This window comes from Elaeis guineensis, chromosome 13, assembly GCF_000442705.2.
Source record: "Elaeis guineensis isolate ETL-2024a chromosome 13, EG11, whole genome shotgun sequence".
Taxonomy (NCBI): domain Eukaryota; kingdom Viridiplantae; phylum Streptophyta; class Magnoliopsida; order Arecales; family Arecaceae; genus Elaeis; species Elaeis guineensis.
Genome location: NC_026005.2, coordinates 69,996,608 through 70,008,435, shown reverse-complemented (window position 1 = coordinate 70,008,435; position 11,828 = coordinate 69,996,608). Strand labels below are relative to the sequence as shown.

At 35.3% G+C, this 11,828-nt stretch overlaps 1 protein-coding gene across 1 annotated transcript; it reads right to left on the bottom strand.

The window, feature by feature from the left end:
* Positions 1–7,744: 7,744 nt before the first annotated feature.
* LOC140853372 (uncharacterized) lies at positions 7,745–11,087 on the bottom strand. The gene is made up of 2 exons (XM_073247915.1): positions 8,385–11,087; positions 7,745–8,226 (listed from the first exon to the last, which is right to left on the bottom strand). The coding sequence occupies exons 1-2, from the start codon at positions 11,068–11,070 to the stop codon at positions 7,880–7,882; spliced, it is 3,033 nt and encodes a 1,010-aa protein (XP_073104016.1). The 5' UTR covers positions 11,071–11,087; the 3' UTR covers positions 7,745–7,879.
* Positions 11,088–11,828: the final 741 nt, after the last annotated feature.

The following is an 11,828-nucleotide window of genomic DNA, read 5'->3' as shown; positions in this document are numbered from 1 at the left end:
TCTCTCCTACATCTCCTTTCTCTAAACTTGTTCCCGAAGAGATTCGCTATGTCCTGTGACAAAAAAATAAGATCAAACTAGTAATCTGTTTCTCTAAAAGAAATAAAAAATTAATTAAATCTTTGATAGTTTTAAAAATTTTAAAAATTATTTTAAATTATTAGCATATTGCTTAATAGACCCATGTAAGTGGGTGGTTTTGAATTGTTAGGTTTCGAAGCATGTGTGTGACTGGATTAAATTTATTTTGATTTTTGTCCATTTGTATGGTAAGTGATTTAATATTTTTTGAATATATTTTTTAAAATTTTATTAATTTTTGCATCTCTTTAATTGAATGGTCAAGTATGTTATGTTTTATTTACAGTATGAAAATTAAATATATATTTTGATATTTCTGCAGATAAATAAGTTTAATATATAATTTATTCTGATATAGATTTTAGAAAATACTGCTGCCCAATTCATATAATTATTTTCTTCAAATATTTAGCATAGCTATGATTTGTTCTGGCTCCATCAATGAGGATTGTATATTGGTTCTGTCGATTTGTAATATGAGAAATTGGTTTTGATACTACACCATTAGTGAACATAATAGTAGTTATCTAAGGACCCCGTATCTGATATCTATTACGCGTATCAGTTGGTTGTAATCAACCCATCCACTAGGTCATGTGGCCATAGCCAATTCTAGTATTAGTTTTTTAAAAGTATGTTTTTGAAAAAAAAAAATTATTTATTCTCTGATATGTGATAAGAATTGAATATCACCTGATCAACTATACAAAATTAGTTTTATTATGAATCAATATGCTTTAACCCTTCTTCAAATATTTTGTCACTTATTGAGCGAGCATCGCTCATTATTGTTCTTTCTCTATTTTTCAGATTCTGGATTTGGGAAAGTGTGCTGGTTGTCCGGAACATTTAGAAGATTTTAATTTGCAAGAATTAAGGATGTCTTGTTATTGATTTAAAAGTATTATGAAATAGATTTATCTTTTAGATAATATATCCGTGGGATTCATTTTATAGACATACAGCATCTGTTAAGCACTCGGTTTTGGCATGTTACATATAATATATTAGAGAAGACGGGTTGAGAGGTGGAAGATTTATCAATTGCAGGTAGAAACACGTACCTTTCGAGGCTTGAAAGCGGACATTGACCGATCTTTCGGTGCACCCCAGAAGCCGTGGTTAGACGTGTGGAAAGGGTTGCTTTGAAAAGTTAGTCCTTCAATCATCAAAAAAAGAAAAAAAGAAAAGTAAGTCCTTCCTTTCTTTTGTTGGTAAGTTCTTCCTTTCTTTTAAAAGTAAGTCTTTCTTAGTCATTGTTTAGAGGATTAGGTTACAGTCACCCAATCATTTACCTGAAGCAGAATAATTTAGAATAAATTAAAGAAATGTAGGAAAGATGGGGTGCCACGGCACAATGAAACGTGTGGGTCAGTGTGTGGACTGGGCTATTTTCACACAATTTGAGGGAACAGAAAAGACAAAGGCTTCTTTCTCAACTTGATCCTGTTCATTTCTTGTAGAAAGCAGAACTGTTTAGGATTTTTGGATCAGTTCAATCTTCCAGGCAGTAAAAATATTAATATTTTATAATATATTTTATTTTAGATTTTAGAAGAGTGCAATTGAACCTCATTAAGACAACTGGAGCGAAGATGGAGTTCGCCCAATTCATCCGCTCATTGGCAAGTTTCTAGCTCGAGGTGGTTCCAATATATCTAATATTGTCAAAGCTTTCTTTCTTTTTTTCTTTTATTCACTAAAATGTAAAAAACTTTCTCAAAACCAATTCTAAAGAAGATACCCTTAAAACTTGATCTTTTCAAATGCGAGATGATCACAGGAGTTGATATGCAGTTTTCCAAATATATCGATCTTAGTTATTGATATCAGATGGATTAATCAAGAAAGTTAATAGTTAACAAATTTAACGGTTAATCTTTTTCAAGAGTCCAAGTCAAAATTAATTTAAATGAAATCTAGAAATCTATTAAGGAATTTAATAATAACTTCTATTTTCTTATTTCCTAAGAGAGCAAGTTGGATTTTGTTTTCTTATTAAAGCTAGGACACCCACCAAACCTTTTCTTTTTCTTTTTCTTTTTTTTTTTTGTTCTTTTGAATGGCTTAATCAAGGAAGTTAATGGCTAACAAATTTAATAGCTAATCTTTCCCGGAATCCAAATCAAAATTAAATTAAATAAAACAAAAGGAAGTTAATAGTTAACAAATTTAATAGCTAATATTTTTCAGGAGTCCAAATCAAGCTGCTTATCTACTCTTCAGTCGTTAATTGTTTAGATTTAGTTGAGCATAAATTATGAACAATCTCAATGAATTTTAAGTTTTGTGAATAGATCTGATCACAGGCTATACTTGTTTCTTTCAAGTTTGCCCTGGTGCAAGTTGTTCCTCAAAATAACACCATTATCTTTGATTAGGTAGGCTTTTCATGGCCATTTAGCAAATAGGTTGGGTTCAAGTGTGAAATCCTCATTTTTCTTAAAGTCTATTCCAATCCAACTTATTTAATAATTGGGTTGGAATCGTCACTTATCAACTTTAACAGTTGGTTCCTCCTAGCACCTTTTTTTCCCATTTCATTTTCCTAACGAAATGAGTGGTGGGTTCCCCGCCGTTCTGCTTGGATTAAAAAAGCTTTATGGAATCAGTTCGACGAACACGTTATAGACCTAGTCAACCCAACACCTCTGTGGAGCTCTTTTCTTCGTCTCTCTTTTTTTTTTTTTTTTTTTTTTTTTTTTGTCGAAAACCCTATCACTGTACCATAATGTGATCAGTAAGGAAAAAGGTAGGTGTAGATCTTTGGTTGACGAAAGGTCCCTAATAGACTGGGTAATTTTGTAAAGCTTCTTCAATTGATAATCATGACAAAAAACAAATGAATGGTGAGTTCCCCAGTGTTACGCTCAAAAAAAAAAAATAAATAAAACGGAGGAATAGGATTGACATTGTTAGAAAACAACTCTCAAGACTTATGTAACCTATTAATCTATTTAAGATCTATTTTAAATACTTTTATTTATGGAGTCAGTTTTAGGCTAACAAGTTACGACCCACCTAGCCAACCCAGCACAACCTGTTTATTAAATAGTGTCGTGCATGGGGTTGGGTTAATTTATTTAATAAATAAGTCACATTCTGTTTTTGATTTCTTGCTCGTTTAATCTTGTGCCTCATGTAGCTGAGTATGCTCGAGTCAAGTTTTTCTTAAGCTCAGCATGAAACAAATTTTGAGCCTCGGTACCAAGTTCAAGTTTGACTCAATTAATTTTGAATTAGGCCTAACTAAACTAATGCCCTAGCTAAGCTTGAGTTTCTCGTATCATTTAACAACCCTACCATGAGATTAAGGAACAATAAAGATTCCTAGCTTATATAACATCAAAAGATTTTTTTTTTTTTTAGTATAGAATATGGTATGCAAAGTTAAAATATAAAATTCTAATGCAAGTGATCAGATTATTAGAGCTCTTATGTGTTTACTAACTAGAATTATGCACATGGTATGCATGAAACTAATCTACATGAAAAAATCGAACCACAGAGTGAGGAAAGAAAAGAAAGGAGAATAAATACATGGGAGTGGAGATGCATGGAAGAATGTTCGTGTTTTGAACTGCTAGATAAACTTCAATTGTTAATAAGACTGGAGTCCTTGGACATGGGGGTAAGTTCGCTAAAAAAGGTGGAGAAACATGTGGTGAAGCTGAAATGCAAAAGTGGCCACCGGAGAAAGACAATGCATCAATACTGTAAGATGAAATGCTACCCTTCCATCTTCTAGTAGAAGGTCAGTGTTTTTGAGCTCTGACCACCTCCCCATTTCCTCTCTCTGTCTACATTCCATCACTTTGTTCTACAAGCCAACCATATCACACTAGCATAGCCCCACAGACACTTGTTTTGCCTGGTTGCAAAACTCCCTTAAGGTTGACATGACAATGCACTCATTTGATCAAATTTCTCATAGGCTCAACTTATATTTACAGAGGAGTATATACATGGTGCACAAACAATTTGCTCATTTGTTATTCCTTTTAGCTATTGATTTTTAAGCTATTAGTTTGAAGGAATACATATGCATGTTAAAAAAAAGCTTCCACTCTTGTGAGAACAAGACCAAGAGAGTGATTGTATTTTAGGATGATGAGATCTGTGATCAGGTGCTTGGTACGAGATCCTACTATGTTAGGGATCTATAGCATGGGATCACTGCTCCCTCATTCTCACGCTCGTCCAGAGCTGACATCCATATTGCCTGCGATGCTCGACTAGTGAAGGTACAGAAACAAGCTGAGCAGTGAGCTGATAAATTGACTACACACGTCAATGAGTACCAGCGGCTCCGATCCAGATGATAAAGCAGATAGCGCAGATGGAACAGATGATGTAGCTGATGAGACAGCAGCAGGCCGGTTCGAGTTCATCCGAGCGTCTCCTTCTCCAGTCCATTCTCCTTCTGCAGATGCCGATACTTGACGACCTATTTGTCTAGCTATTTATTTTTATTTTAGACCTTTTATAATTTTAATTTAATATAATAAAATGATAAAATTTATTATGTGAATTTTTTATTTTTATTTTTTTATTTTTAATTTATAAAAAAATATTATAAATATAAATTAAATATATACATTCGTAAATTATTTTTAAAAAAATATCTGTAAATTATTAGAGATGAAATTATTTCAACGAAATATTGGTCACCGAAAAATATATTAGCGATGAAAAATTGATCTAAATAATTTTTTTAATAAATTTAAAAATATTAAAATTTTATATTAAATTAATAGCTTCAAAAATATTTTCATCGTAAATAATTAAAAATTTATTATCGATAAAAATTTACGTCAAGAATTGTGATATTTGTGACGTAAAATTTATGTCGCTAATATGTTTTAAATTTGATTTTCATAAAAATTTTTAATTAAATTAATAGCGATAAAAATATTTTCATCGTAAATAATTTTATTTGTGATGAAAAGTTTACATTGCTAATATTTTTTTAAATTTAATTTTCATAAAAATTTTTAATTAAATTAATAGAGACAAAAATATTTTCATCACAAATAACCATATTTGCGATAAAAAATTTACATTGTTAATTTTTTTTAAATTTAATTTTCATAAAAAAATTTAATTAAATTAATAGCGGTAAAAATATTTTCGTCGCTATTAATTTATTATTTATTAGCGATAAAAATTTACATCAAACAATATGATATTTACGATGAAAAATTTACGTCGCTAATACTTTTTTAAATTTAATTTTTATAAAAAATTTTAATTAAATTAATAGTGACGAATAAAATTCATCGTAAATAATTATTTTTTTATTAGTGAAATAATATTTTATCATAATTTTTTTTTATGATGAAAATTTTTTATCGTCAATAGTTTTCGAAAAAATGATTTTTTTAACGATGAAAATTTTTCATTAGAAATATCTATTATTTGCGATGAAAATTTTTTTTCATCGTAAAAAATTTTCAACGATGTGATTATTTGTGACTAAATATTAGCGATGAAAATTTTGTCGCTAATAACTATTAGCGACGAAAATTGATTGTTAGCGATGAATTTTTTTTGTCACTAATATTCTATTTTATTATAATGAAAGTTTCAGTTGCTAATCATTTTATCATTCATTTATATGCAGGACCTTGTAATTATATTGGAGGCAACGGGGATTATAGCAATTGCTTTGCGTCCAATCACTCCAAGCCTATGTTTGAGAATATACATGCACCTTGGGTTTTCAAAGGCTCAGTTGGAAGCAGTGACCTGGGTGCTTTCAACTCTTCATGCATCTTCTTTCTCATGCAATGTGTACTTCTGAGCAGCCTAGTGCATGAAGAAACGTACAGCTTCACGTAACTTGTTTTGCATCCGTAAGTTTTTCTATGTAGCATGCATCCATAAGTTTTTCTATGTAGTATAGTACTATGCTAGGCTTGATCGTCTTATAGGAAATACTGATAGCATTTATAATATATAGATTAGGGATCAATATTTATCTTGTGTTGAATCTGTATGCATGATCTTGGCACAATCTCGCGCCAAATGTTGGAATTTTGGTTCTGGATGTGCATAGCTGATAGCAGCCAATTTTATTATTTTTACAAATTTCATTGATATTTACATTTATGATTATGTTTTTGCCTTTATCATGCAGACTGATACCAAATGGGGTGGGATGAAAGCAGGTCAGATAATGGTAGATCCTAAATCAGTGTTTGCAAGGATCGAAAATAGAAAGGAAGGAGATGATGAAGTGGTTCACAAGGTGGCCAAGGATAAGAAGAAAACTTCTCCTAGTCAAGGGCTTGTACAAGCTTAACAGCAATATTTGGCACTTTCTACAATAGCTGGGAGGCTTTTTGGTCGATGCGGAGAAGGCAGATGATTGACAGGGTTTGCTTGAATGTGACCGCCACAGGTTGAGCAGTCATGAGGCCTTGTGTTAAGCTCTGTAGCTAATGATGTGATGGTTGCCTCCAACTCCTGGTAATTCTTTTATAGAACTTGGTTAAGATAATGTGAAAAATTGTCTTCCAAGTTCTATTTCAATAGTGTTTAGTATCTTATGAGACAGTAAAGAACCTGTTGAACTTGGAGAAACAGGAGAACCCTCTTCCTTTAGTTTTACCAGTGTTTGTGGTCTATTTAATGCATGGTAATCCTTACGTTCCAAGCATACAAACAAAAGTCTACTTCCCTATATTAGTTGCTTTACCTACCAGAATGGTCTCCACATGCTCGATCCCTCCAACCTTAGCTGCTTTATTACTTGTGGTGATGTCTGTGCTCGTGTTGGCTAATGCATTAGGAACCATGTGTTAACGTTGTGCCCAAATTGGAGGACAGCCATAATGTTCAACCATTTTTTGTCTTACCTAAGCTACCTCCTGTGTTTGATGTGCTCACGACCTTGTGTATTCGAGCTACATACTCATTGATCTCATTTTAGACTTGGAAAATGAGCTTCAATATATTTGGAAGCTTGTCTCATAAATGGTCTGATCTTGAGCAGTTTAGGTTTGGATAGATGAGTTAGTGCTTAAGTTGGTTCCATGAAAACGATGAATGCATGAGCTCATGCTCCACCTTGACCTGAAGGTTCAACTCTTTGAGATGCCAAAATTCTGAATCAGCTAACTGTTCTCATGTGCCGAAAGTGTTAAAGCTGGTTTTTGAAAGTTCTAGTTTCTTTTCTATATCACTCATCTAGCGACAAATTTGGAGCATCCTTCTTCATACTGCTCCTGGATACTCATCAAGGTAATTCAGATTCAAAACTATATCTTTTTCCCAATGAAAGGTTTGGGCTCATGAGCTTTGACCACCTCTCCATCCCTCTCTTTGATTCCATTAATTCTTTCACTATTGTTTACTATCACCCACCTTTTATAATATTGGATAGCAATGTTCTAGTAGACTAGTGGGTTATGCTACTAAGCGCATAATAGTTGTATCACTGGGGTTGTGGGGGTGATAGTATGATAATCGTTAAGCCATATCTATAAAAACATTTTAGACTGGCCGAAGGTACTTTATGTTGATGTTAAAATGCTGGTATATATTGGATATAAAATTCTTTTAGATTTGAAATTTCTATTTATATAAAAAAATGTAAATGCATAGATACACACAGTTGTGATATTTATTACCAACTCTTTGTAGCCACAATCACACAATAGACAACAAACTCACAACTCAAGTCTCATAGAAGTTTAACACTAGGAATAGGTCTAGAAGATTAAAAATTATAGTTTGACAATTATTAGAGGTAAGATACTATGACTTTACCTTCTACATAAGCTTCATTTGTCTTCTAATGAACTCTAGTTCCAAGATAGGCAGCCCTGATTGTATGCATGGTGGTTGCAACATCACTCATATTCAGTCTTTCTCTCACTAATTTATGTGAGCAAGCAAGACCAATTTTGGCGATGGACGCTAAGCATTCATAAGTTTTACTCTCTTTCTCTACAAGCGGCATCAGGGGATCCACAATTGTGATAATTCTGTCAGGAAAAGCTATCTCGACAAACTTTCGAAGGCTTAAGCCATCTTTGAACATATCATCAACAGGTCTCTTTCCAGTGAGCATCTCTAAAAGAAGGATTCCATAACTATAAACATCACCAGAAGTGGACACTTGACCACCTGCACCATATTCTGCAGTCCATATATTTAAATGTTTGAGCAAAATGTATCAATCCAACAATTATCTTCGACATCAAAAATTAAAAAAAAAAAAAGATGAAAAGTTTGGCATGGACATCTTAAATTGAACAACTATGAGCCAAGAAGATAAAAATGAAAATAGAATGTACCTGGAGCTATATATCCTAGGGATCCTCTTATCCGGATTGAGCTACTCTTGTCTGTCAAGGAGCTAGGTGTAGCTTTGGATATGAACCTTGCTAGACCAAAGTCTGCCACATGAGCAACCATCTCATTATCAAGCAGGACATTACTAGGCTTTAGATCACAATGAAGAATAGATGGCTGACAATTATTATGAAGGTAGTCTATTGCCTCAGCTACATTAATCGCTATGTTTAACCTTTGATGAAGGCTTAGACTTTCTGAATGATGATGCTCATCTAACACTGGATGTAGCCAATTCTCTAGACTTCTATTAGGAATGAACACAAAAACTAGAGCTTTGAAATCATTGCCTCTGAAATCAACCGTCGAGCAGGAAGTTGTGATCTTGACAAGATTACGATGCCGAGCGTTTCTAAGTACCTCACATTCAGCTAAAAAGCTCTTCGAAGCTCCTTGATATTGAAGATTGAAAACTTTTACTGCAACAATAGTTTGCTGAGGACCCAAGATGCCTTTGTAGACTGAACCATACCCTCCTCTCCCGATGAGATTAGTGGAAGAGAATCCATCAGTTGCTCTAACTAGTTCAGTGTAAGAAACTCTAGAGAATTGGTCCTTTAATAGAGTTACAATGGGAGCATTATTTTTTTTTGACTTTCGGTTGTATCGAAGGATGAAAAAGGAGAATAGAAGGCTCACACACAAGACTGCACCGCCTATGGGAATCACTATTTTCAATAGTACAGGCCACTTTCTCTTTTTGTATGATGTTCTTTGGCATGCGGGCAAGCGCAATTCTGGAACACCCCCACAGAGTCCATTATTTCCCTCGACTGAAACTCGAGTTGCATTTTTGAAGACCCCCTTTACTGGCACTTCTCCTTCAAGATGATTGAAAGACAAGTTCAAGTTTTCCAATTGACTCAAGTCTTCGAGAAACAAGGGAATAGGCCCTGTTAAATTGTTATGTGAGAGATCTAATTTCCGGAGGGCCTTCATGTTGCTCAAGGTTTGAGGAATTATCCCTTGGAATAAATTGTGGTCCAGATGTAAGTCCCCCAACATCTCACAGTCACCAAGAGTGCTGGGAATATTACCAGACAGCATGTTCCGAGAAACATCTAGAACTGGTAGATTCTTCAAACTTCCGATCTGTTGAGGGAGAGATCCAACCAATGAATTAGAAGATAAATCAAAATAAATAGATAGGGAAGAAAGGTTTACGATCTCTTTGGGTATGGTTCCACTAAGATGATTGTTGGAGAGGTCCAAGAATGATAGGTGTTGAAGGTTTCCAAGGCTTGGAGGTATGGGGCCTTGCAGGTTATTGTAAAGCAAAAAGAGTTCAGTCAATCGAGTGAGATTGCCTACAGAAAATGGAATCTCCCCTGTAATCATGTTAAGATACAAGTCCAGACTCTCTAGCCTCGAAAGCATCCCGATACTTTCTGGAATAGTACCAGTGAAATGGTTATCCTCCATAGAGAGAATATTCAGGTTGGCCAGGTTTCCAATTCCATGGGGAATTCTCCCTGAGATTTGGTTTCTTCCCATAATCAAGTATTGGAGATGTGAAGAGAGGTTGGCTACTGAGTTGGGCAACATGCCTCCTAGCATATTTTGGTCCAGTGCCAACGTCTCTAATTGGCTGCAGTTGACCAAGGAGTCGATGAATTCCCACTCCCGGGCATTCTTTGCCTCGAGCTGATTGAATTCTAGATTAACGTAACGAAGGCCAGATAATGTTCCAAGTCCCAATGGCACCCTTCCACTGAAGTTGTTTTTTGACATGCCAAGGTCAAAAAGTCCCGAGGCATTTGCTAGTGTAGGAGGAATGGGTCCATCAAATTTATTAGCATCCAATAGAAGGCCCTGAAGATTAGGAAGGGTGACGCCAATGTCTGGTGGAATGCTCCCTTGCAGATCATTACCTGCCACTGCGAAGTAAGTCAATGATGACATGTTGTAAAGCCGGCAAGGGATTGTACCTGTGAGATTATTGACAGAAAATTGAAGATGTTCTAGGCTTGTAAGCTGGATAATCTCCTCCGGAATGCTACCATGCAGATGATTGATATAGAGGTCTAGTATTTTTAGCGTTGACAGGTTACCGACTGAAGGTGGAATGAATCCAGTAAGGCTGTTGTTGGCAAGCTGCAGCTCACCAAGCTTTGTAAGGGAGGCAATGTCCACTGGAATCTTGCCCTTAAGCTGGTTGCTCGACAAGTCAAGAGTTAGTAGCTCAAAGCAGCAAGTCAGGTTCACATGGATTACCCCTTGGAATGAATTGAAACTCAAGTTGAGATGTTTTAGGCGTCGCAAGCGGCCTAACTCCGGTGGAATCTCGTGGATGAAACCATTGTTTTGGAGGTCGAGCCGGTGAAGGAAGGTGAGGTTTCCAATGGAGGGAGAGAGAGAGCCCTCCAACCCGCAGGAGCTGAGGTCCAAGGCGATGACCCTCTGCTGGTGCTTCCTGCTGCATGCGACGCCCTCCCAATTGCAGAAATGGATGGTGTTGTTCCACGAGCCTAGAGCTTTCGACGGATCATGACTTATTATTTGATGTTTGAAAGCAAGCAGTGATAGATAGTCGGTCTCGTTTCCGAATGGAATAGCTCCCATGGCATCAACCCCGGATTGCACCAACAAGTATGAGGATGACCAGAGGAGGAAGAAGATCAACCCCATGTTTAGTATCAGGGGAAGCTCCATGCTCTGTTGGGGAACAGAAATTGTGCAGCCCTGCTCCATAAATATCCCACCCATCTCGCTTTGATCCACCCACCGCCTAAGGCGGCACCGCTCGAGGACAAGGGCCCTGGTTCATTGGGTCCGGGCCTGGCTATCACATTACGCGTCTTTGGCATCGTTGAAGAGATGCGCGACGGTCATCCATCTCTTAACCCGCCATCCACGTTTACCACCTTTCAGGATACCTAGATTTATTGCGCATCAATGCGGTCAGAAAAAAAAAAATAAATAAATAAATATTAAAAAGGGAGTAGAAATAGGGGTGGCAATCGGATCAAATCGAATTATAAATAGTTCGGATCATATGCAAGTTGAATAAAAAAATATCAAATCTGAATCCGATCTGGTTAATAAACAGATCAAATTTTCAAAGCTGAACCTAATCCATTTAATAACCAGATTATCGGACCTGATCCATTTAACTTGTTTATTAAACAGATAATCTGTTTATCCGTGCAATCTGATTCGACCCATTTAACCATTTATTTGTAACCCATTTAACCTATTTATTTCTAACCTATTTAATCTATTTATGAATCTTAGGCCTCTAGGCCCAATACTGTTTAACCTGTTTAAAATGTTAATCTGAATTATTTAATCCATTACAAGAAAGATTCAAATATAAACATCAAAATCAACCATCTAAAACAAAAAACAATAATAACAAATTTTAATTAATTTCATAATTAAATAAT

What these genes read in the sequence shown, in the direction of transcription:
- LOC140853372 (XM_073247915.1), bottom strand. Translation starts at nt 11,070, where the DNA reads ATGGGGTTGATCTTCTTCCTCCTCTGGTCATCCTCATACTTGTTGGTG. An exon ending in CCTAGGATATATAGCTCCAG is followed by an intron (nt 8,227 to 8,384) that starts GTACATTCTATT and finishes TATGGACTGCAG; the next exon opens with AATATGGTGCAGGTGGTCAA.